General features: G+C 38.9%; 1 protein-coding gene across 1 annotated transcript; it reads right to left on the reverse strand.

Annotated features, from left to right (window-relative positions):
* Positions 1 to 25659, reverse strand: DCAF13 (DDB1 and CUL4 associated factor 13). Its single transcript, XM_064706385.1, has 11 exons — positions 25526 to 25659; positions 24340 to 24539; positions 22135 to 22242; positions 20302 to 20391; positions 19260 to 19415; positions 18479 to 18556; positions 14554 to 14636; positions 12467 to 12631; positions 9222 to 9357; positions 1344 to 1507; positions 1 to 546 (listed from the first exon to the last, which is right to left on the reverse strand). The coding sequence occupies exons 1-11, from the start codon at positions 25593 to 25595 to the stop codon at positions 459 to 461; spliced, it is 1338 nt and encodes a 445-aa protein (XP_064562455.1). The 5' UTR covers positions 25596 to 25659; the 3' UTR covers positions 1 to 458.
* Between the last annotated feature and the right edge of the window lie 15 nt (positions 25660 to 25674).

Raw genomic sequence — 25674 nt, forward strand, 5'->3', positions numbered from 1 at the left:
TCCAGTCCATTGCTAAAGGTCACTTTATTAAATTTGTTTAAATAAAAATTTTTAAAAACGACAGCATAAGGACAATAATTTTTGTAACTCCATGTGGAGCATTTTTTTTTGCTTTGACAAGTATTAACCTATTTTATCCCTTTTTTGTAGTAACAGTATGGAATTACAGATATTCTCCACCAAGTTATCTGCTTGTATCAAAAGGGTCAAACTCCACTGCAATATGCAGTGTTGGGCCAGTAAAATCAGACAAATGACAAAAAATGTTACAGGGGAAATTCTCATAACTACTCAAAACAGATGATGACTTGAGAAGTCAAGAGGATGAACAAACTTGGAAGAAAAGTCATGTTTCTGGAACCACATGCTGTCTTACCAAAGTCCATCAAATTGTACAGTGTATTATTTCAATTGTGACATTTTTCTTTCATTGTGGCATTTTGTACATGTGAAAACAATTATTTCACTACTGCCACAATATGCTTCTTCCTCTCTGGCACGAGGGGCACGGATCCTGGCTTGCTGTGCTTACGACGATTCAGTTCCCTAGGAACAAAACAGAAAAATGAAACTCAGTAGTCAGCACAAATGTTTAAGAAATACTGTCTTCCTCCTCAAGCTACTAATGAAGTCATCCTACAAAGACAGCCCAATAAGTTAAGAATTGCTCTGTTTCTAATAACCAAAAGCCATATACTCCTTTGGGAAGAAGGACCATCCCTTTTGAAAGTAACTTTAAAGTTGGCTAATTTAGAAAGGTTTCAAATGAGCCTTTCTTTGGGAGCTCAGCTTGTTTTCATGTCAACACGATCAGCTGCTCAAGTTTGTGGAGTTTTTAGCTAATCAAGATGACTAAGACCCACCACTTTACTGTTAATTCAATGGCTACAGCAGAGTAAGCAACCTTCTACTCCTAGAAATTCCAACATGGCAATAATCCAGGAGCTATAAAACACTCATCCTGGAATCTGGCATTATCAAAAAAGGCAAAACCAGAAACGCACAAAAAGCCATACAAAACCCAAAAAACCCTCCCCATACACCCTGTAACAGCCCATCCTATTTCCACTGCAATGGGGCACCATGTCATGCTTAACTCAGCACTGTGACTCTTTCCTTTCCAGCATGGCATCTGTTGCCATGTCTTCACTGTGCTTCTGGGAAGCTGCCAGCCCTCACTGCCACTGGCACTCCTCTGCGTTTGCCTTAGCATCAATCCAGTAGCTCATGATCCCTCACTGAGATGCTCAAAGGAGCTCCATCACTCCCACAGGCCACAGCAGCACTGCAGGGATGGGTTTTATTTAGAGGAAGAGAAAGAGAAGGCAAGGAGGAGCACGCACTTGCGGCGCCGAGCCTCCCTCATGATGCGCTGCTCCCTGATCTGGCAGTAGATGCTCTTGGGCAGGTGCCGGTGCTGAGCAATGCGCCGGATCTGCGGGTGGAACTGGAACTTCTCCTTCAGCTTCTGATTGTAATTCATGGCTGCCTTCTCTCGGGGTGCAAGCTGCAGGGAAAGCAACACAGACAAGCATGTTATAAAGGAACAGGGATTTAACTGTCAATCTCCTCTACAAAACAAAATTTTAACTTTTCATTCAAATGGCTTCTTTCTAGTAAATTCCTCCAGAATACGGGTAGGTAAGTATTAAAAACCCTAAAATTCCAACAATATCCCAATGCTCAAACACAAAACATTATCATTTTAAAGCTGAGTGGAGTAACCAAATTTAATTCCAGAGAATTAGATTTTAATGTGCTGTAGAGTGAAAAATGAGAACATAAATAGCTGATTAATCTTTCCTAACCTCGGATGACAACCAACTTTCCCTGTAAAACAAAGATTTTCAGGCATTTAATCACTAGCCAGTGCAATTATAAATGCTGTAGAGGAACTGCCCTCATGAACAGCTTTACAGAAAGCTCTTCAGGTGGCCTGAATCTTACCCAGCACCCTGATCCCTTGGGAAGCACAAAGCATGGATCAGATTTCAAGTATTAGCTTCACTATATGGCACACAGAGAGCTCCAACTTTCATCAAGCAGCTAAAAAAGTCTTGGTATCACAACCACAGGAAATACAGGTGAGCTGGTACTGCCATAAAAGACTATTTTTCAACTCATGTTTAAAATTCTGTCCAAGCCACCATCAACAACACCAAAAGTAAGAAACATGTTCTCTTGACAGCCAATCTACAGAAGATTTTTTTTTTTCAACTAGGCTTTTTCCCTTTGGTCCTAATGTCTATTTATCAAAAAGAAAAATATGTGTTTCCTGTGGTTTTGTTTAAAGCATGAATTGCTTCATGAGCAACCTCTATGTATTTTGGATTTACTTGGATCTTTGGGAATTTCAGCTGCATTTCAGTCTAGTGAGTTTTCACATAAATATAAAATCTGTTCATATAAATTTAATATGATTTTAATCCCATCCACTTTTTCCTACCCTCCTGCCCAAACTATCTAACTCCAATATTTCAGACATTTTAAAAACCCTTCACATTTTCCATTAAACCATGGCACCAGTCTTTTGCCATCCCACATTTGTGTCACAATGCTATCTCCACCTAAAACATTAAAAGTAAAACAATAGTTCATGCAACTTCTATTTATTCAGCTTTGCAAATGACTTGGTGTCACTAACTTCTCACTTTCCAGAAAAGACAAACTGATTCTAACAAAAAAAATAAAAGAAGCACTAACAAACCAAACAACTTTATTACACACACAATTGGAAATTTCACTTACAATATAATGAGACACATGATTTCCCCCCCCTTGAAATCAGCAATTGGCTATTTATTCTCCACTCTGGAGATCACTTTTGTGTGTGACTTGTGGTAGAATTTTTCATGAATTCTGCATAAATAACACTCAGATTTTGGTCCAGAATACCATAAATGGTCTGAAAACAAGTATTGATAAAAATTACCCCAAAGGAGCTTCTGATTTGGGACATTAAGGAAACCAGGTACCAGATACAGAGTTGCTCATGGCTCAAAAAATTCTTATTCAAACATCAGAGATACATGATGCTCATGACCTGTTTCTCCACACCCTCTTGTTCATAAAATCCAAATCCTTCTGCTTTACTTACACTCATTGTGGCCTCTGAAATTGAAATTGAGTATATTTTACAGCCTTAGCCCACTAAAGTTACCCTCCCCCTTTTACTGAAATTCCTCCTTGTGAGCCAGCCTGTGAATAGCTGGTTCACTCTCAGTAAATCCCAGGTGTTCCCAATTTGCAGAAAACTGCCAACATAATCCAAATTAAAGAGCTTTATTTTAATTAAATGCAATGATTTTTCTTTAATTTTAGAAGACCAAATTGCTGCCTATTTAGTATAACCTTGATGATTCTACAGACAAGAGGTGATTCTTTAAATTAAAGATACATCCAGGACATCTTATTTAAAAAAATAATATAGATTAAGAGGTGGTGGAGCCTGACTCCATTTTTATGGGTAATGTGGTATAGAGAAAGGGACACAGCTGGTGACTTCCACCTAACTACCAGATGCCAGCAGCCAATACACCCAGCTGTGCCAAGTGCACCCTCATCCACAGAATGGGAAAAGAAAATGTTGCAGTAATGACAAGTTTCCTTCATGAGAGGTAGCAGATAGCTAAGAAAGCACATTGCAATAATGCACTGAATTCCAGCTTTCTCTTGTAAGTCACTTTACAAAGCTCAGTGTGAACAGCTCAAGAGAACTGTGTTACCTCCCATTCTGTTTTGGGCTGGAGAAGATGCACAGCAGGATTAGAGATTTTATTTATAGGGACTAGAACACTTTCCAATTTAATATACATAATAAATTAGGATTTATGTGACATCATGGGGGAAGACATACTTAAAGGTGACATATGACTGTTTTTTCCTATGTTCAAATAATGAACGTGCTATTTCTTTCCTACATGAGAAAAATGAAGATTATGTGGCAGACTCCCTTACACAGGAGGACTTCACAGCAAATACTTAGGGTGCAAAAAGGGAGAAAGAACTCTTAAAAGCAACCAAGTTGTCAGCAATAGGAAAATGCCTCTTCGAGTAAACTGCCCATGCCTCTTCTCCTCCCTCTTGACACAGACCGCTTATTTTTCCATCTAAGCAGAAGGAAAGTAAGCATTTTTGCAGAGCCCTGATTAGAAGCTAAAACCACCCTTAAAAAACTCTTCTCTTCAAGAGGGCTGTATTTAAAACTCCACACTATTAAGACTTCTGTAATTCAGCATGAGAATATGAAATGAATGTTTATCTGTCCTCTTCAGGTTGCCCTTCTGGGGTAGGGCAGGCAAGAGCACAGATGCAATATATTTTTAGAATCCAGAAAAATCCCAGCAATTTTCTACACTATAGCTTGTCTTATTTTATTTTTCTATTGCTCTGAGGAAAACACCTTCTAAATTTATAGCCATGAAGTTCATTATTCATTCTTTCCTGGACCAAAATTTTTGATCTCTTTACATCTAAATGGATGACAAAAGCAAAAAACCAGAAAGGTAATGTAGGGCAATGTAGATGTTAAGAGCATAAAATCATAGCTACAGGGCTGAAGTTGCAGGTGCACTGAATCACAAGCTGAAAATCACTATGAAAAGAATGCCATGACCCACAGTGTCTGGTACTGCTTGTTATCAGCATTATCTCAGAAAATGGAACCACATACTAGAAACAGACTGAAAGGATAAACAATTGCTTAAGACAGTTTTGACGTGCTCCTGCTAATGCACTTTGCTAGATCAAAACCAAGACTTCTAACAGCACTTTCTCTACTAGCCCATACTCAAAATCTGCTATTTCTGCATTTTTAAGGAAGCAGTAAACCTATGCTCCACTACTGTTCACTCATTCATCAATAGTTTCACTAAAATTCTAAGCATCCTAACCCACTGCTCTGTACTAATTCACAAAAGTAACAGAGACAAAATTTTGCAGCTGCTACTCACAGAAGTTAAGTTACTAAGAATTCACACTCTAAGAAGTGCAGGTATAGTTTCTTTTTTAATGTGGTAGACTGAAGAGCAATACAGCTTCTACAAGTTTTACTGATGGTTCATTACTTTCAGTACAATTTGGAGAAACCCAGTCTATCCCTTTCTTTCTATCAATTACATTAATTGTACACTATTAACTGAAATCCACTATATTACTGCTGCTTTTTCAGCCTTTCCACTCAGATCAGGCTCTATTTTCCTCCTCAAAAGTCAAAATCATTTTCCTTTTCATAAATCCCAAACTTCTTCAAAAGCGCAGGTTAAAAAAGCATCAAACATACCTAACAAGCCACATATTATGTATTTGAACAGTCTAGAGTTTCTCAAGTCTTAACAGAGTCTTTTGCTTCTGGGCATGCTGAGATAGATGTTCACTGCTTTAAAAATAACACCTGTTACATCCTATTTAATAATACATACTAATCAATTAATGAAAATTTATTAAAAGCTAAATGTAGAAAATTATTTTGAAGCAACCTCTGCAGTAGCTCCAACACAGATATTAGGGTTTTGTTACCCCTATGTAAAACCTGTGCTGACTCAATTGTCAGTGGAGTAGAGACACAAGATGCCTCTGGCTCCTCCAGAAACTTTTCTTCTTTCTTTCATGTTTCACTGACTTTGAGTAATGAGTGCAGTGCCAAATACATTAAAGCCCAAAAGAAACATGCATGTCAGAACTGATGACTGCTTGGGAACAGCTCAAAAAGTACAACTTTCCAACTGGATAAATGTTCACCAGCCACAACATGAGTATCACATATTCACTATAACTTCCTTTGAACTCAGCAAGGTGAAAAAACAACTAAGTACTCACCAAAGGAAAAAAAAGTTTGATTACTATTTTTCTTTCTCAGTCAGGATGTTGATTTCTATCCACCCCCAGCACAAAAAATATCCATCTTAAAATACAATGTATTGCAAAATTTTAGCATTATATCAGAAATACAGTGACCTTTGGATGAGTCATTCAATCAAATCTTCTCAGCAAAGAAAAACAGCAGACCAAGCAACTAAGCATTTAAGACATATTTTGACACTTCTGACAGAATTACTGAATGTTCAGCTTTGAATATTCAAAACATTCAAAAAATAGCCACAGACTGTGGAATGACTGGACACTTATAAAATAAGCAAGCATATGTCTGTGAAGATAAGAACACCAACACTCTAAAAAAGAAGGAGATACTAAAAAAACATCAGTGGAACCTGCTAAATAGCCATTAACAGTTGCATTCTTAAGAATCACAGGAACTACCAGGCTGGATCAAACAGGGATTTGCACTGAATCCAAGCAACATTCCCAAGATATATCCAAGAGCATGATAAGCCATGAGGACTCCTGAGTCCTATTAGCTACAATTGCTCTCTAAACATCTGAAAAATAAAACTTCATAGTGCTTCTAAAAAAATTTTAAACAACTATAGCCATTTCAGACAGCTTCAAATTCTGTGTCTTGCTAAATTCACGGCTTCAACAACACCATGCTTGAACACATTACCACATAAGATACAGAGGTGTGAAATGTTCTTTTCTCTTTATAATGTAATTTTTCACAAATTCTTCTCTGTTCTCTGAAGTGAGAGCAATTTTTCTACGCCCCTTTTAAGTTCTTCCTGTATTTCTAAATAGTTTTGCCTCTTAAGATGACTTTTTGATGTTGCAAGGTGTTTTGTCTAAGATAGGATCATAAATTATGGGAGGATTTTCACTTCTGACAGTAAAAAAAAACCCAACCAACCAACCAACAAAAAAAAAAAAAAAAAAACCAGGAAAAAATCCTCCCAAGAATAATTTAAAAAACAGGGAAAAAAAAAATCAAATAATAAACCACATGTCCCTTGACCTGTGTCATAGATAGCTATTGATTTGGTTCTCTTGGAAGCCGACAGCCCAAGTGCTGTGACAGAAATACACACCCTTACAGACATTACAAAAACTTCACTGGAATGATCCCACAAGAGCAGAACCATATTGTGGGTGCAGCCCCCAAGGGGCACATCAAGCAACAACACTGTACTCACAAGGGAAAACAGCAAAGGCTGTTTTTTGTAGGACTCCTGCCAGGTCAAGGAACACAAGAGTATTAACATGCAGACCATATCCAACAGCCAGTAGTCACAACTAAGTACTGGCTTTTTTTAGGCCCATCCATGGCCAGTTTTTGCTGACGCAAATACTACAGAAAAGAGCAGAATGTCATTTACCAGTCTGTGTCCTGAACACTTCAACAACAGCTAAGCTGTCCTTTTGGTATGCAACATTTCTGCAATGTAGGAGTAGCTGTGCTCGCCTATTACTTCCCAGAGTCAATTATCCTTACTCTTTCATAACAAAAGCAGCCAATGCCATCTAGTAGTCAGTGCAGTGAACTTTTTGTTCACATCTGAAAATATCAGGAACGCTTCTACACGAAAATGATATTTGTGACATTCTTTTTACCCACTTGTCCTTCACACGAAGGGCTCAGAGTAAAGATGAACGTCAAAAATACCAGACAATTCTGTTACAGAGCAGCATTATAGAGAAACATCATGATCTCTTGCTAAAAATACAGTGAGCAAATAGAGAAAGCGTCAGTTAATATAATAAAATTAGGTGAAAAGGGTGTTGCCATGGGCATATGGATATAACAGAAGGAACACAGACAATGTTTCTATCCAACACTGCACTATCTAAACAAATTCAACATGAACGTTAAATCCAAAAGTAAAGTCTCAAAATAAGCAACTATGGAACTGATAATTAAGTCTTTGACCAAAGCACCAATGGGAAAATACCAATAATCAATGCAGAAGAGCAGGAAGAAAAAAAAAGAAAAAAAAAGTATCCATTAAAAAAATTAAAATAAAAAATTCAACATAAACAATCATTTGTAATCAGAATTACTGCAGAGACCACAAAGCTGTGCAGTTTTTTTATCTACTGCTCTGTAGCAAAACTGGGTATACTAACAGGACTTCCCAATACCTATGGCAGGCCATGGCTAAAGATATACATGTTATTTTAACTGTGCTGCTCCACATGCAGTGCTTCAGAGAGCACAGCAGTCAATCAATTATCCTGTGTCCAGTGTAGCCCAAAGTACTCCTCCACTCCCTCGACCTGCCACCTCTCCCAGCTCTGTTTCACTTCCCTCCTACAGATAATTCACATTGATGGAGCTTCAGGTAATCAGTATGCAAGAGATCCAGCATCTCAGCTGTACCACATTCTTCCCCGAGTCACAGCTTCCCTTTCCTCTCCCCACAACCTTTCACAAGACCAAGCAGAAACTCCCCCAGACATTATCTGACAGCTCTGCTGATGGGCTAAGAAAAGGCAATGTAAGCACCTCCAAAATACCATAACAATATAAAGCTACATAAAGGGATTACTCCTAGCACACAAAGTGCCAAATTCATTCTCCCAAATCACTCAGGACTTTGACTCAACTGTGCAGATGAATCTATGCAATTGGTAACTGAAAGAGAACATTTGGGCTTTGTGTGTACACAAACATTTGAACAAGTATAACAGAGAAGTCGTCTCTAATGAGGCTGGTGATCGCTCACACTAGGAACACCCCGACCAAACAGACTTACACTGAATTAAGCAGACCTCAGATGGTATCTGAGAGATACCTCTAGACCTATAGGTATCTGAGAGTTACAAAGGTTAACAAAAATCTTGGTGTCAAACTACACATCAGTGCAAATAGCCTACTTTACAACACATATGCTTATCACAGCATGATTTTTTTTAATATACTTTTTTTTTAACAAACTGCATGAATGAATACGAACTAATCACATTCCAGTCAAAATCTTTAAAAGTAGTGACTCTAAACTTCAACAGAATTATCTAAGTATGGCTAAACACAATTTATTACCTTTTTCCCAGTGGTAAAGGATGAATTCTAACCATTAGTACACACGTAAAAAATTCAATTCTAGTTTAGCTAGAACTGATAATTATTGTTACCATTAAAATAGACGAAAAGAAGTCATCTGTATAGTAATAATGAGGCATCTCATTTTCTTCTCATTATTATAAGCTGCAGTAAATGCAATGAGCTGTACTGCACATGTCAATCTACAAATTAAACACAAATGTCATAACATAATTTTACAGCTTCCCTTCATAAACAAGTTTTAAAAGTTGAAACGGCTAACTGGTTGTTATAATAACAAAAACCCCCAAACATCTTGTGATAACAAAAAGCCAAATGCAACTCTTACCACTCCCAGTTTTTCAGAGGCATTAGCTTTCCACAGGCGAATATTCATCTCATCTGAGCCACACAGAATGTATTTGTTATCTGAAGTCCATTTTACAGTGATGACGTGCTGCATTCGTTTGGTATGATAAACCTCCCTAGAGCAGAGACACATTTTTAAATTATCTACCATCACTTTTCTCACCATTACCTTTCAAATAGCAGAGAGCATTCTGTTCAAGGCAAAATATTTTTATATTTTCTTGCTGTTGTTTTTAAATAAATCTGACCTTTTTAAACACTGCTGATCTTACCTTTCTATAGATAGAGATTCAAAAGAAGTGTGATAGATTGATAAAGGACTACCTAGAATAAGATGCTTTTTAAAAAAGTGCTTTCACAGAAATCATAGTAATGAATTATTATTTAACTCTTTTTGCAAATCATGCTAAGGATATACAGTATGAAATGCATAGTGTTCCTGAGGTAATTTTGATTAATGTGCTTTTACATTGAGAGTATTACAGAATGGGAATGCCGAAAAATAGGTGCCAAAGAATCTGACACCAAACAGCAATGAAACACCTCCCAGCTGTCCATTTATGATATGGCAATGGATTTGCTACTCTTTATTGTGATTTCCCTCCTTTACCCAAAAATGGACTCCATTTCTTTTTTAGTTTCTGCTGATCAGTCTCCTGCTCAACAAGTGCTGTTGAAAAATGTTTCTGCATGCTGCATTTTAACCAATATTTAAGTTAAACTTTTGTCTAAACTTTTGTTAAATTTTTGTCTAATATTTTGAAGTATGTATCAAACAAGTTAATTCTTTTATTTCTGCTATAAAAAATAGGACTAAATACACTTTTTTTGGGAATTCTAGTTATTTATTAGCATTCTGAAAAGAAGGAAGAAGTAAGGTCTATTTATTGTCTACCAATAGTCATTCTTTTGATGCATCAGTCATGCACTACAACTTATTCTCTTTCTTCCATTCAGTTATTTTTGCAAGGAAAACCCAAGTAATAATGCAAAAGAAACACAGAAGCAACACCTATTCAAGTGGTGTGAAAAAACTTGACGAGGTTGAGCTGAAATGGTTGCAAGAAAAGTAATCAATATATCAGAATAAATAAGCTTTAATAAGCCTAATCACCTCTTTTCATTCACCAGCAAGCAATACTCTACAAGAACAACTATGTGGAAGACTGAGCACAACTACCATCAGAAAACATGAATACTCACATCAGCTTTTTACTGTTCAATGGCATGTGTGCACATCTGCACCTTCACAAGAACTTCTATGTTTTACCTGGCTTCTACCACATGACTCAGTAACAAAGCTTTTCTTCACTCACCTTTGGGGAACTAAGTAATTTTGCTTTTCATACTTTGAATTTGCAGCCTTTGCCTATCCTGTGGCTGTCATCACAAGGTATTAAATGTAATTTTTCAGGGACAGGAAAAACTGAAAACATGGCCAAATAACCTGGATCTGTCATTTAGAAGTTCGCACAGAAATACAGTTCTGTTTGTTAAGCATTTACTAAATTTAATCAACTTCATAAAAATCTTATTTCTTAGGGCTAAACAATTTCACTATTTGAATTTTCATTTAAAAATAAAATAGAAAGCAACTGCAATTAGGAGTTTTTCAGACTGGGAGGACATCACAAGTAAAAACTAGAACAGCACCAGGATCCTTATTTACAGGTATTCCTAAATGCCCTCTCAGTTTTCCATGCAGGATCAGATCTTCTATTTAGAGACTTTCTCCATTCTGTGAGATTAATATGAACTGTGCAATTCTAAAGAAGCCCAGCTTGTAAAAAATTTTAAGTGTACCAGAACACTCTAATCAGCTTACATGAGGCAAAATTTTTAATTTGTAAAGCTTCTCCTCACTAGATTTATGGCTACAACACAAAAGGGGGAAAAGTATGGACAAAGAAAAGCTCCTTCCACAGGCCCTGGCAACAATGTGTTAAAATGTCAAATAAAGCCTTTACCTGTTGTGCTATGGGGTCTGAAAATTTCTCCTCAGTGATGTGTGTTAACTTTACCTATCACCACTTCTGTGAACATTCTTAATTCATACAAGGAAGCTGCTAACCATATTTTTTAGTAATGCAAGTCAGAAAAAAACCCCCAAACCTACAAAGAAACTGCACCATCTAATTACATTTAAAGTATTATTGCAAGACAAAAAGAACATGAAAACTATCAGTAGATTAGATATAGAGGGAATGTAAATAGCCCCTCCCACTATTTAATGCAGCATAGGAGCACAAACAGTTACACAGTATGCACAATTTCATCAATCAATAATAAAAATATACTCCTTCACCAAACCAGTATTTCAACATTTTCACCCTCAAACCACCTAGAACTTGACTTAGTAACAACCTTCTGGGAGGACAAGGTTGGAGAGAGGAAGTCAAGCAGAAGTAAAATAAAGTTAAGAATAAAGAAAAAGGAGGAAGAACTGACAAGAAAGAAAAATGAAGGCAGGTTTATGAAGATCAAATGATACCAGAAAGATCAGATAACTTGCCCCAGTTTTCATGAAACTGAAAGAAAACAAAAAAAAATAATGGAGACACAGTAGATTCAATCTGAACTCCAGCAAAATATTTAATATACTGACTTATGAAACCTTACATGAAAAACAAACTCCACGTGAATTGTATTCAAAGAGCTCTATTACAAATCAAAACCAGGTTAACAAAATATGAACAAAAGGTAGTAAGTGCACTGAAACAGATCACAAAAGGGTCTCAAACTGATCCTCAGGAATTCATACAGCAATCTATTTTACATAATGCCTTCAGCAATCATCCACACAGGATGAAGACAATCCCTAGGAAAGCAAATGCTACAATGCTGTAATACACTGCAAACTTAAGTGGTGACAGAAACAGAACAAAGCAACCTAAAAACATTAAAGATGCATCAACAGGGAAATCAAATGGGATTCACCATGGTAAAATACAAATGACATGAGCACAGTAATCCACTCTAATTTTAATTCCATATTGTGGAAGTACTGCCACTTGTTAAGTAGTTTACTCTTGATCCATACTCCAGAACAAAGTCAACTACACAGCCTGTCAGTTTCAAACTACCAACAGAATAAGATTTCAACACAATAAGATTTCAACAGGAAGGAAATGCCCCAATGAAGATGTTAATGAATGAATCAGTAATTTTGAGGATTTGGGAGGAAGTCACTGGAATGAAGAGAGAGAAAGGTGTAAAACTACTCACCTGCTGTGGCCTTTGTCTACAGGAAAAATGCGGATGGACTTGTCAAAGCTGGCAGACACAAATTCTTTCCCAGTTGGTGAATAATCCACATCAAGGACAGCAGACACGTGATCCATGTGCACCATCACAGGTGATTCAAGAAAGCGCATATCAAAAGTATATAAGCTTTAAAATAAATACATCAGTAGCTTAGTATCAGAACAAGTCCTAAGTAAACAGTACATTTTACATAAACCACACTTAAGGATAGAGCCATATTGCAGAGGAAACTCCTTAAAACAGCTCATAACAGGTGAAAAGAAAGAAAATGGCATTGTTTAGGGTTTGAAAGAAGCTTGTTAATCAAAGGATCTAGTTATCAGATCAGGTTTCTTGCTCCCTATCAAAGGACAGATAGGCTCCACCTCATCATCTGTCCATGGGTCAGATTGCAGGCATCACACTGGCCTCCTTTACTCCATCCTCCCATGTAAGTATGCACCCTGAACTTGTAAAAGCACCTCTCAATCATTACAGCAAGCCCATCACTTCTGAAAGGTTTCCTAATATTGCCATGCTGTGACCTCCTAGTACTTCAGAGTCTGCTGTAAAGTTCCATTTGGTTGGCATCCTTTGTTACTGCCTAATTATCTTAGGCAGACAAGCGCAAGGAAAGCTTGGTGTAGCAAGGCTAGGAGTGCAGGGAAAGCTTGGTCCTTACCCATGGAGATGCTAGTTCAGCAGAGCACACTATCCATAGAAAAACATGGAAGGCAGGTGTTTTATGTTAAAAGTAAACATCCAGCTGCTGCACCACAGCTGGTTTGCTCCTAAGGACTTGAAAGCTCAGATAAAGCCTACCTCTACTCCCTCAGAATAAAGCAGCAAGGCATAATCAATATGCAGATCATCAAATAAGCATATGTGTTTTACAGACAATGCATTTATTGGAACCTGATTAAGATATACTATTTAGTAGGACTATGATGATAAAAAATTAATTCAACAGTTTTCTCACCTTCCTTTCTGCAGATGAATGCATAACTGAAATTAAATATATCTTACTGAATACTACAATGGTGATTATTGCTTTTTCCTTCTAAATTCCCCAAGTATGCAGCATCTTATTCAAAATTGCTACTCCACATAACCAGCAAATACTTGCATATGCATTTTTGATGTGTGGATTTGCCTTTGCACACTAAATGCTTCAGGCTGCAAGAGAACAGTTGTCTCTGACAGCAACAGCTATAATTTTTAGTTTAGCAAGAGGAAGAAAAAAAAATTGAAAAAACCCAAACCAGACAAAAACCAAATCCATAAACAAAAACCTCAAACTTATAAACAAACAGATTAGGTAGTCTAATAGTTTTACCATAACATAAATACAAGAAAAACAGCACATTGAATATAACACCACTTTCAAGGTCTGAGCCAGATTCCATTTCCTTAGAAAAACAGCCTTAAGATAAGTGATAAAATTCCTATGTTCTAGAAGAAAACAGTGATCTATTGTTAGATCACTGACTTCCTGGAAAAAAGGATATGGAGCATATTTGCAATGGCCTAGTTTTGAAGAGACAGCTTTTTCAATATCAGATTAGCTGTTCACATGAATAGCATTGTTCAAAAGTAAAAAACAGCTCCGAGACATTGAAAGGATAAGTACTGCAGTCTCCAGAACTGTCTCACAAAATATTAATTTATTTTTTTTTAAGAAATGTTCTCATGAGAATGGCTGATCAGTACAATGTATCAAGCTTCACAAGAGCTGGCAAGAAAATAAACATTTATATTGCCTCAGACTGGACCAATAGTACTTATTTTCCAGGGCCCATCTCAAGTTATACTTGCATTTAGCTGCATTTATTCTAAGTTACACTGCTTTTTACCCCCCAGGTTCACAGAGATACACAGAGAGAAGCAGTCTACTATCAATTCATATTTCTTGAAATCAGTATTCCTGTAATTCTCTAGGTTATAAAGCAATTCAAATTTAGAGTTTGAGTAGTCTTTTAAAAATTTATTTTAGCACAATCATAAATAACCAAGATACAGATGAAAAATATAACTTGTCCAGGATTATCAAAAATCAAGGTTACACTTACTTGTAATCTTCATTGGCTGCAGTAAAATTGAAAGCTTCCATAGGGTTCCAACACAGTGTATTTGTCCTCATGTTCAAGATAACCTGAAATATATTTACACATTGCTACCTTGTTAAAGGCAATAAAATACTCACTGCAGTTCAAAACTTCCTTCCTTGTTCCCTGAAGACAAGGACTTAGTAGATAGATAACTATGGCAGAGAAATAGTACATGACAGAATGTTTCCTCAGCAGTGTGAGAAGTGAAACCCAAGAACCTCCTGTCCCTCATTACATGCTTCTGGCTTTGGGCTACACAACAATTAAATTTTCCTCTGTAAATCACCTTAGAATCAAATTCTTCTAAGTGGCCATTTAACATGGCAACCGGTTAGTGGTCAACAAGTAAATCTGGAACTTCTAAAAAATTTCACTTCTCTGTCCTATTTACAGGAACCTTTAGTTAAGTAATCTATAGACACACCTAATTAAATGGTTATTTCAAGGGACATAGTCATTAATTGAAGCTGTGAACCAACATTTGCAAAGCAATTGTAACATGTTTATGTTCTCCCAGTAATTACGCCTTCATTATTTTATGTCGAAAATTGCAGTTCACCAATTCTCCTGGCCAGCTGCCATTTTTTGTGGAAGTGCCAAGCAAGGCACACAGAAGTTACTGTGTTGTCAGGTACTCAGCACTCTCCCTGTACCAGCAGTGAATCATATCTCACACATTTGTAAGATTTGCTTGCTGCTTGTAAGCATATGGCCAACAAAGAGGCCAGCTGGCCCTGAAGTGGGAGGAAGGCAGCTGATAACAGATTAATAAAACCCTTCTGCTTTCTAACTGCAGTATGTTGGATGTCCCCACCTTGGAGGACAGCTGGGCCCCTGTGGGACAAGGCAAGGCAGGGACAAATCTGACACATCAGACACTGCAGCTTTGGCTTCTGCCGATTCTGAGAGGAATTTCCAACCATTTATTTGAAAATAAGAGCTATACAGTATGCCTGACACAAAGTGGATGTGTAATTACAGAGCAACTGATTAACAAACTGAACAACTCTATAAACAGGATTTTCTACAATGCTCCAGGCCAGCTATAATCCTACTTAAAAATCCTGAAATTTGTTGAACGGTATGGTACTCAAATCTCATTTTTATTCTTGGCTTACTACACTTAACACCATAAATTTACACACCTATTTCAGAATATAGTTGTACAATTATAACCCTTACGGTAATGAACACAGTCTCAAAACAAGTTAAGTGATGATTTTACTGAACATTCCCTCCAAAAGATTGCAATGAATGTGTGTCTATTCCTGTAATTCTCATTCTCCCTAAATCCTCATTCCCTAGGTGACACCACCCTGTTCATTACAAAGTTTGTGCTGCAGAACACTGCTTAATTTCAGGAACTGCATGCAACCAGAAGGGAATGTAACCATCAGATCTCTAAAGTGATCTCTAGTTAAAAAGCAGACACGGAGATGTCCTCTGTTTACACTAATGTGACTACTAGAATTTGCTCAGATTTCAGTATTCTTCTAGTTATAAAACTTGCACAAAACTGGGAAGTTAATAATCAAGGACTGTTCTTTATTCCTTCCTGGTACAAGTTCACCGGCCACTGCAAAATGAGCATACAATTAATGTTAGCCCACCATATCTATAAGTACTTTAGGTCATTTTACAAAATAACTTCAATATTGCTAAAATCCAGCTCTTTCAAACGCAGTCAAGTCCTGTCATGCTCTGAATCTCTATTTTACACCAAAATTTACAAGCCTTCAGCAGTGGCTTTTGGAAGTAAAATAGTGCCTAAGAAATGAGATTGACTCTACAGTTCTAGCATTAGGTTTAGTAACAAGTATGTAAGGCAACCTGGCTGCAAGTGATTTAAGTTACTGTAAATACATTAATAATGGCATTTCAGAACTATCTAAACCCATGCCAGAGTCATTTTAACTGCTATTTTTAATCTATTGTACATCTTCTTAGAAAATGGGTAAGTTTAAGTCCCCATTAAGACAAGTCAAAATTGTGAAGTACCTGAAGACTTGGTTCTCTGGGTTTAATTATTTTAACTGTGAACAGTTGCTTACAAAGAATGTCAGTCTGGAAATGCTGACATTATTTTAATACAGAAACATTACCCAAATAATTAACCTGTCTTCCTTTACTATCAGCAAGGTTTTTGGTTGAGATGAACACCTAAGAATGTAACAAGCAAGAGAAAACACAGCTCCTGTCAGCTGCTAAAATGCTAAAGTCTATCTTTACAACCCCCTAAGCTTTCCTGATCCCACAGGTTGCACAAGAATGACTTTTAAAGTGTACCAATTCCTATCAAAACATTTTCCTCTTGTCTCTCAAGAGAACTGCTTTCATTCATCTTTCCCAGCTTTTTTTAGACTAGCTCTTCTTTTGAGCCTAGGTAGCATCTCACTATCTCATCCCTCCCTTTTAAACTAAAGGCTTTGAAACCCACACTCAGGACAAATGGGCAACAGAGCTACACAATGTGAGAATTGTGTGAATAGGAATGCATGTGTGATGTACTCCTATTTCCATTCGTGAAGGGACTGCCACTGAGTTCCAACTGCTCTGCTGATCAAATCCCAGGAATGCAGCAGCGCCAGAAATCAGTGCCCATACATAAGTATGGTAACATTAATAAGCAAAACCAATCTCTTAGGAGTTCCAAAGCTCTTAGCTCTCAATGCAGAAATGGACATTTCACCTCCTTTCCACAGGAGAATTATCCCTCTCCCAGGAGGAAACGCAGTACTGTGCCCATGGAAGCAAGGAAGTCCTAACCTAACCTAAGTGCATAATTCCTACAGCAGGAAATGCATCTCAGCATGCTGCTTACATGAGATACACATACACAAACATCTGCACACAGTCTACAGAAATTCTATATGCACACGTATGTACAGTGTAAGCTAAATATATATATTTAGCATATATACATATGTAAAATTCTCATAGATTCAAACTTAGTTCACAAAGGACTCAACTGCATCCTTTGCTGTAGCTCAACAGCACTGGCTGGGCTCATTTCAACATTCAGGTCTTTAGCTGGCATCACTGACAAGTTTTTATAAGCACTGCCTCAGTGGTCCAAATGAAACTTCACTAAAAATTATTGGGGCGCAGGGAGAGAAAGAAACACTGCTATGCCAACAACTTTCTTTTTTATAACTAAGTACCATTTTAATGTTGTAGTGTGTATCAGCTCAATGACACTGCAGACAGCATGTAACACTGAGTGCATACTCACAAGCCAGAATATTGCATTTCAAGAAGAATATTGTTAAATAGATCTGGGGCTTAGAACTACTGAACTTGATTGAGGGTTGATAGGTGTGTATGAATTACCAGCCTCTTATCTAAATAAATACAAATATTTTGTTAAATAGGAATCTTTAGGTCATCGGTATGTTCCACATATAAATATTATTTTGATTACACTGCAAAGGATTTCTGAATGTTTATGGTGGGTGTATAGGGAAGGGTTTATTTCCCTTTGAAGGAAAAAAACCTTTTTAAATACAGAGCAAGGCTCTCCAATGGTGAAGTTAGCTTGTTTCCTTCTGGTAAGGAAGAGGAAAAAAAAAAATCACACATACATAGACAGAAGGCAATACAGGAACATAAAGTTCTTAATGTTAAATTGCTGTCAGGTCAGGCACTTGATCAAGAATTACAACAGAGTGAGCATGACAGCCTGTCTGAATGCAGAAAAAGGCCCTTCTAACTCTGCATTGTTTAAATCCCAATGTTAATTCAAACTCAGAAGACTCAGACAATGAAAACTCAGTTAACTCAGGTTTCAGAGCTTCCCATTCTCTACTGTCACCAACAGTTACATGCCATTAATATATTCAGTATGATTATTAGCACCAGTAACTAATCTTAAAAAGAAAAATATTACCTTCTTTAATGGAGTTGATTTTCTCATATCATACAGCACAATATTTCTGTCAGAAGCACAGCTTCCCAAAAGGTAAGTCTGAAAAAAAAAAGCCCAAAACCAGTGTGTATGGTCTTTTGAATACTTCAAGAGTGGGTTAACAGCTTACATCAAATACCTAAGCTATTGCACAAAGCTGGTCATGAGTTTGTTTCTTTTTCAGTCAAGGAAATATCTTCATCAATTTTTCTGTGCAGCTAATTACCCAGCACAAACATTTTAAATAGCTTTCCCTGTAAGATCCAGAATCCATGCAATGCCCTCTGCTTTAAAACTAACAGACAATTCCTCATAAACACTTTTTCTATGAGCACAGCCCAGCCAAGGGGTATAACAGAAGTGCTGTAAAAGATCAAATGCAATTGTTTTGCCATGGGAAGGGTGAGAAGTCACAGGGAGTAGAATAGTGGAACAGATGAACTGGCAGCTCCACAGCCACTTAACTGCTACACTGCATGACTGAGGTACCAGGTATGCTGTTGTTGTGGGCAGAATGGAGACTGCTCTGCTTTCGTTTCTCCTCTCCCACACTAGCAGAGATGAAAGATAGGAAGATAAAATTGTATGGTACTACATTCCAAAATAATATAACCATCAAAATCTATATATGCATCTCCTTACATATTCCATTAAAACATAAAATCTAAATTTGGAAGAAAAAAAATCAAGATGGTGTAAACAGAGTTTACATTTCATATTGTTCAAAAAAAGACTAATTTCCAATATATTACACAATCATTACCTCAATGGGATTAAATTTTACACTGCTTATGCTATCAAAACCCCAAGTCAGAGAACACTTGGGGCTTGTCCTTTGTTCATCCCAAATGTCCACTTGATGGCCACAGGTAGCAAAAACAGGCTCCTTCCAGTGGTGATCAATTCCTGTATACACTGTCTTTAAGGGAAAATAACAAAAAACAAAGCAAAAATTTTAAAACTCAATTGTATGTACAAATATTCAACTATGTTCTGTTAGGAAAAAAAAATCAACAAATCTTTGCATGTGGAGTCTCACATGGTTTTTCTCATTTATATTACTGAAAATTAAGTCACCATTGGTACTAGAAACTAAACCTTATCAGATGTACCCCTTCCAGTAGGCAAGCTTTCTTTTCCATTTAAGGTGCATGTATGTATCTTTTGGTAATTTACAGTGGAGTTGGCACTAAAGGCATATTTACAAAATCCTGGCTGGTTTTAAACCAAATGAAAAATTTAAGAGTGCAACTGAATTTTCAGTAGGGACTTGAATGGATTTCACAGACACTTAACTAAAGACTTTCAAACCATCAATTTGAAAAAAGCATTTAATGTTTTTCTTAACACAAGCTTATCATAAATTCAAAGTGCCAAAATATCTATTTTTAGACTGCTTTTGTCAATAAGGAAGATGTAAAGTTAGTATTTTGTATTGAATGGCTGTGAGATTGGTATGAAAAGTAACTTATTTATGAAAAGTAATGCAGACTAAGCACTGACAATACCCATCTGAAAAGACTACAGAGAAATGTGACCAGTTTGCAGGAAAGGGATAATTAGCACAGACAGACATAAGCAGTCTCTGGTGGCATCAGAGGAGTCCTTTCTGGTTACATGTAAAGTAAGCACAATAAAAACATGAAGATACTTTAAAAATACCATAATAAAATTTGATGCCAGCAAATTACAACCCATTATGATGATATCAAATTATTGCTCTCTCCTTCAAAAGCTAGATAAGATATGATTCAAACTAAATTCAAAAGAAGAGGTCTGGGAAAATCAAAACTCAGATTTACTACCTTTCCAAGAATTGTATGAATAGGTTCTTCTTCTTCTCCATATTCTGGGCTCTCCATTTTCCACTGTTTTATGGTTTTGTCATCACCAACCTGAAAATATTGGAAAAGTTTTATGTAAATATATTCCCTTTTATTTTGCTAGATGTGTTTTGCAATTAAATATAGGCATCCTTTCAGAAAAATATTCTGTGATATACACAAATGCTTCCTCCTGCCTGTTCATTGTTCCATTTTATACCTCCAAGCAACAGATTAGCTCTCCTGGTCATAACATGTCATTAAAACATGTCCATGGTCTGGCTGCAGTGAACATTCTTCACAGCAGCCCACATGGCACCGTGGTTTTGATGAAAAAAACATCAGGGTTGAAAAACATATTTGGGCTGAAACGGGCCTGACACAGCCCCCAAGCCCTGGCTGTGCATTTCCCCCTGCTCCACTCTGTCTCCACCACCCCTGCCTCACCCTGCTGCCACAGGCTTGGGTGGGCAGCACACTGGGAGGGGACACGGGCATGACAGATGTCCTGACCTGGCCAAAGGAGTATTCCATAGCCCAGAACAACGCTCTGCAATAAAAGCTGCCGTACTGGGAGCAGGAAGAGGAGGTGGGGGCTGGCTCCACAGTGGCTGCAGCTCAGACACTGTCTGGGGATCTGTCGGCTTCTGAGAGCAGGCGATGGATTCCCAGCTTGTCACTTGTTTCCCACCACCACCTTTCCTTCACCTATTCCACTGTCCCATCTTGATCCACAAGGCTTTTCCAGTTTCCACTATAGATAGCTGAATAGGAAAAAGGTGAGCTGGAATGATGGCTATTTTGTAAGGCCGAATTTTGTGGTTTTTCATTACCCTAAACTGCAAATTATCTTCTGGAAGTCACTTTGGTGAGCCTGTAATCAGTTAAAAGGCACTTTCCACCTCAGTTGCTCTGGTTGCCTGCCCCAAATTTTGTTCTACCTCTTGCACTAATGCCAGCACAAGCTTTTGCAGGGCTGTGCAGTGACCTGGATCAAGAAAATAGGCCTAAAAAATGTTAGCTTTACAAGTTTATCCTCCCCTCCATGACTGCACTACTACTATTTCTCTCCCTCTCTCAATTTTCAGGCAGACATTGTCAAAAGGGGAGTAACTAACTTGGAGTCACTTAGGATTTTTTACTGTGACTTTCCCTATATCCTAACTACTGTCCCTGTGACCTAGTCCATACCTTAGAAAAAATAAATATACTGCAGTGAAAATGGCTCTTCTATGACCAGTTTAAACAAAGCACAACTTCAGGACACTTCCTGTTTTCAAAAACAGTTCTTGTTGTGTTATCTCAGAACTGTTTTGATGCCAACAGGAAGACATACTATTTCCAAGCAGTTTACATGCAACTGAATCTGTTGTGTATGAATTAATAAAGCTTTATTCATCTGGAATGGTCTTAATTTAATCAGATTACTTTTAATCATAGTATATGCAAATGGTTACTTTTTTACATGGTATATGTGTATGCAAATGGTTACTTTTTAACTTTTTTACATCTTGCAATAAACATAATCCATTTACTACTTTAAAAAAAAACTAGTTTACTGGAGTTTTAATTACATGACCATCTGTTAGCTCTTTGCTGGTATTTATCCCTTCCATGCTCTTAAACGATATCCATATCCCAGCATCAGAAAAAACTTCATCCTAAATAGAACTGTCGGGTTCACCAACACATTTAATAAGTGCATTCATACAATATTTAAATGTTGGATGGCAGAGAGCAAGCTTCTCAGTGGAAAACAGATGGTGAGCAGGTACTGTGTGCTGCTGCACTGCTGAGGAGCCCCATAATACTCACAGTGAAGAACGATGTGCCACAGAAACGGGCACACATGCCTCGAACAAAGCCTTCGTGGGCTTGTATCGTGCGGATACACTGTCGTTTGGTCAAGTTCCAAATCTTAACCTGACAAAAACAAAAAGCAAATATTCTGTAAGCTTTCCACAGCTGCAGTTCAGTATTCAAATACAACAGACCACACAAGTTGTAATGAAATGGCAGAGCTGGCTTGGACACCGGTCAGATTTTATCATGTTCAAAACTAATTACTTCTTTCTTGAAAAATAATTTTAAAAGTGAGGCTCTTTTGTTTCTACCTCCCCCCTGACTTAAGCTGTATACTTTCTGCATTTTGTACTCCCATGTTTTTGAACTAGAATTCTTGCTAAAAAACAGCAGCAGTTAAAAAATTAGCAAAAAAATACCCTTTTAAAGACAAAAGCACAAAGAAATTTGGAACCAACAGAATTTTTTCTGTTCAGCTGCTGTACTACATTGTCTATAGATGTCCACCTCTCACAGGAGGTGGACAGTTTCTGTTTAAAAGCTTTTGGGCTCATTTAAAACCAACAACAAAGAAATGGAGCTTGCTTTTTATATTTTTATGTATTTACAGCACCCAGTACTTTACTTGCTCTATCAGTGGATAAGAAATTTGCAGAAATGTGTTCCCCTTCTCTCTGAAAAGGTTAACACCCCCTTATAATACTGCATGACATGAGCACTTTCTATAAAAGCAACCAACTGCCTAGAAGACCTTTAAACTGCCCTTGATACCTTTAAAGTATTCAAGTACTATCAAATGAGCCATGTAAGGGTGAGAAAAGACAGGTAATTCAGAAAAGACAGGTAGTTATTCCTGCCACTAGTTCCACTAGTCCTCGATTGCTATTTAAAATAGTTATGTAAAACAATAAAATATATATATACATAGGGTTAGCCTTTTTTAGGCAATATGAAATCCTGCTATTCCAAAAAAGTTTTTGGTTGTATGCCCCTTCACCCTAGCTAATCTGGCAGTTGAACTTCTTTAAGGGGAGCAGTCCTAACATGTACTGGGTTTGCGTGGCCAGGTTTTGGTAGTGGGAGTCTACAGGGGTGGTTTCTGTGAGAAGCTGCTGGAATCTTCCTCCATGTCCAGCAGAGCCAATGCCAGCCAGCTCCCACACAGACCCACCCCTGGCCAAGGCCAAGCTAATAGGAAATGGTGGCAACAACTCTGTGGTAACACATTTAAAAAGGAATAAAAGTAACTGCACTCAGAGAAGAGAGGAGTGACAATACAGGAGAGGAATAACTGCAGACACCAAGGTGAAGGAAGAAGGAGGAGGAAGAACTGAGGTTCCTGAGCCTGCTGTGAAGACCATGGTGAGGCAGCAGTGCCCCTGATGCCCATGGAGGAGGTTCATGGGAGTGCAGAGATCCACCTGCACCTGTGGAGAAGACCGAGGCCAGATGCACCCAAAGCAGGCTGTGATCCACAACAAGCCCTAGCTGGAGCAGGCTCCTGGCAGGGACCTCAGGACCCATGGACAGAGGAGCCCACACTGGAGCAGGTTTCCCAGGACTTGTGACCCTGTGGGGACCCACCCCAGAGCAGCCTCCTCTTGAAGGACTACACAATGTGGAACAGTCACCCACACAGCAGCTACTCATGAAAAGCTGCAGCCTGTGGAAAGGACTCACACTGCAGAAGGACATGGAGAACTGTCTCCCATGGGAGGGACCCATGGTGGAGCAGCAGAGCACCTCCTCTCCCTGAGTAGAGGCAGGAACAACTCATATTGAACTGACTGCAAGTCCCTTCCCCCATTTCCTTGTACTGATGGGGAGGAGAAGGGAGAGCCTGGGAAGGAAGGAGGGAGGGGTGGGGGGAAGGTAATTTTAAGGTCTTCTTTTACTTCTCATTATTCTGTTCGGAGTTTGTTAATAATAAATTCAATTATTAACCGCAAGTTCAGTCTCTTTTGTCCCTGGTGGTAATAGGTGGGTGATCTCTCCCTGTCTTTATCTCGACCCATGAACCTTTCACTACAATCTGTCTCCCAAGTTTGTCTCCCCTGTACAGTGGCAGAGTTACAGAGCAGTAAAACTGCGTGAGGATAGAGGTAACATGCTGAAGAGAGGCAGAAAAGCAAGGTGCGGCAAAACCAACCAAACAAGCCAACAAAACACAAAAGAGAAAAAAGACGTGTGTGTGTTTGTGGTGGTTTGCAAGCTTACCTCTCCATCACAGGCTCCAGACAGCACAGTAGACAAACTTTTTGGATGTTTGGCCATGCAATTAACGCCATCTCTGTGGCCATCAAGTGAACTAAGAAAGGGTTTTGCAAACACACGTTCCAGCTTTGTGGCATTCAGAGCTCTTGTGTACTCTCGTGCAACCTCAAATGGATGCAATGCAGGGTCATAGTTCCTTGGAACTGCAACAGAAAGAACACACATTAGAAACCCATGCTGGAGCAGGTCCAGAGGAGAGAAGAGCAGAGGGATGAGCAGATGGACTACCTCTCCCATGAGGAAGGGCTGGAAGAGCTGGGGTTGTTCAGCCTGGAGAAGAGATGGCTCAGGGCAGACCCCACTGTGGCCTCTCAGTACTTAAAGGGGGCTATGAGAAAGATGGCGACAGACCTTTTAGATGGTCTGTTATGATATGATAATGAGTAACAGTTATAAGTTTAAAGAGGATAAATTTAGACTAGATAGTAGTAAGAAGTTTTTTACAATGAAATGGCACATGGCCCATCAAGGTTCTGAGCAGTCTGATCTAGCTGAAGATGTCCCTGTTCTCCACAGGGCAGGGTGTGGGACTGCTCACCACAGGGACTTATCTAGTCCAACCTTCCAACCTACGAAACCCTATTATTCTGTGTGCAAAATCATCACAGTTTTTGGCAGTTTTAATAATGAATGTGCAAAAAGCGGAACTCGATGCACTAGGAATGAAACAGCATTAAGTGCAAAAAACTGCAAAGGGTAACCTAAGAAATACCAAGAACAATCTCGGGGTACCAAGTCAGCGATTAAACCCCCAGCCTCGCACTCCTGCTCTGACCAGGCTCTGGAATCCCCAGGCTCTGCCGCGCCGATGGGAGCTCCCGGCAGCCGCCGCCCCGGGCCGCGGCACGGCAAAGCAAGTTCAGCTCCGCAGAGGCCCCGCACGGGAATCCCCGCCTGGGAGCGGCACCCGCGGGCAGAGCTCCCGGTGCCCGCAAAGAGGGAAGCGCAAAGCCCCTGCCCGAGCTCTCCGACTCTCGCTGCCAGCGGGCAGCGGCGGAGGGGACGGGACCGGAGCGGAGCGCGGACGACGGGCGCTCGAACGCCTTCCTGGGCCGCCGGCCTCACCCCTTCCGGGCGGGCCATGCCGGGCCGCGCCGAGGGCCGGAGCCGGAGCCGGAGCCGCACTCACCGCGCTGCAGGTCCAGCTTGGTCTCCCTCACGTAGTCATCGGGGTTGCGGCTCAGCACCTTCACCCGCATCGCGCCGCTCCGGCACCGCGCGCCCACGTGACCGGATGCGCCGCACGGGCCGTTCTCGCGCGAGGCCGCGAGCCCCGCC

The sequence above is a fragment of the Zonotrichia leucophrys genome, chromosome 2, assembly GCF_028769735.1.
Source record: "Zonotrichia leucophrys gambelii isolate GWCS_2022_RI chromosome 2, RI_Zleu_2.0, whole genome shotgun sequence".
Taxonomy (NCBI): Eukaryota; Metazoa; Chordata; class Aves; order Passeriformes; family Passerellidae; genus Zonotrichia; species Zonotrichia leucophrys.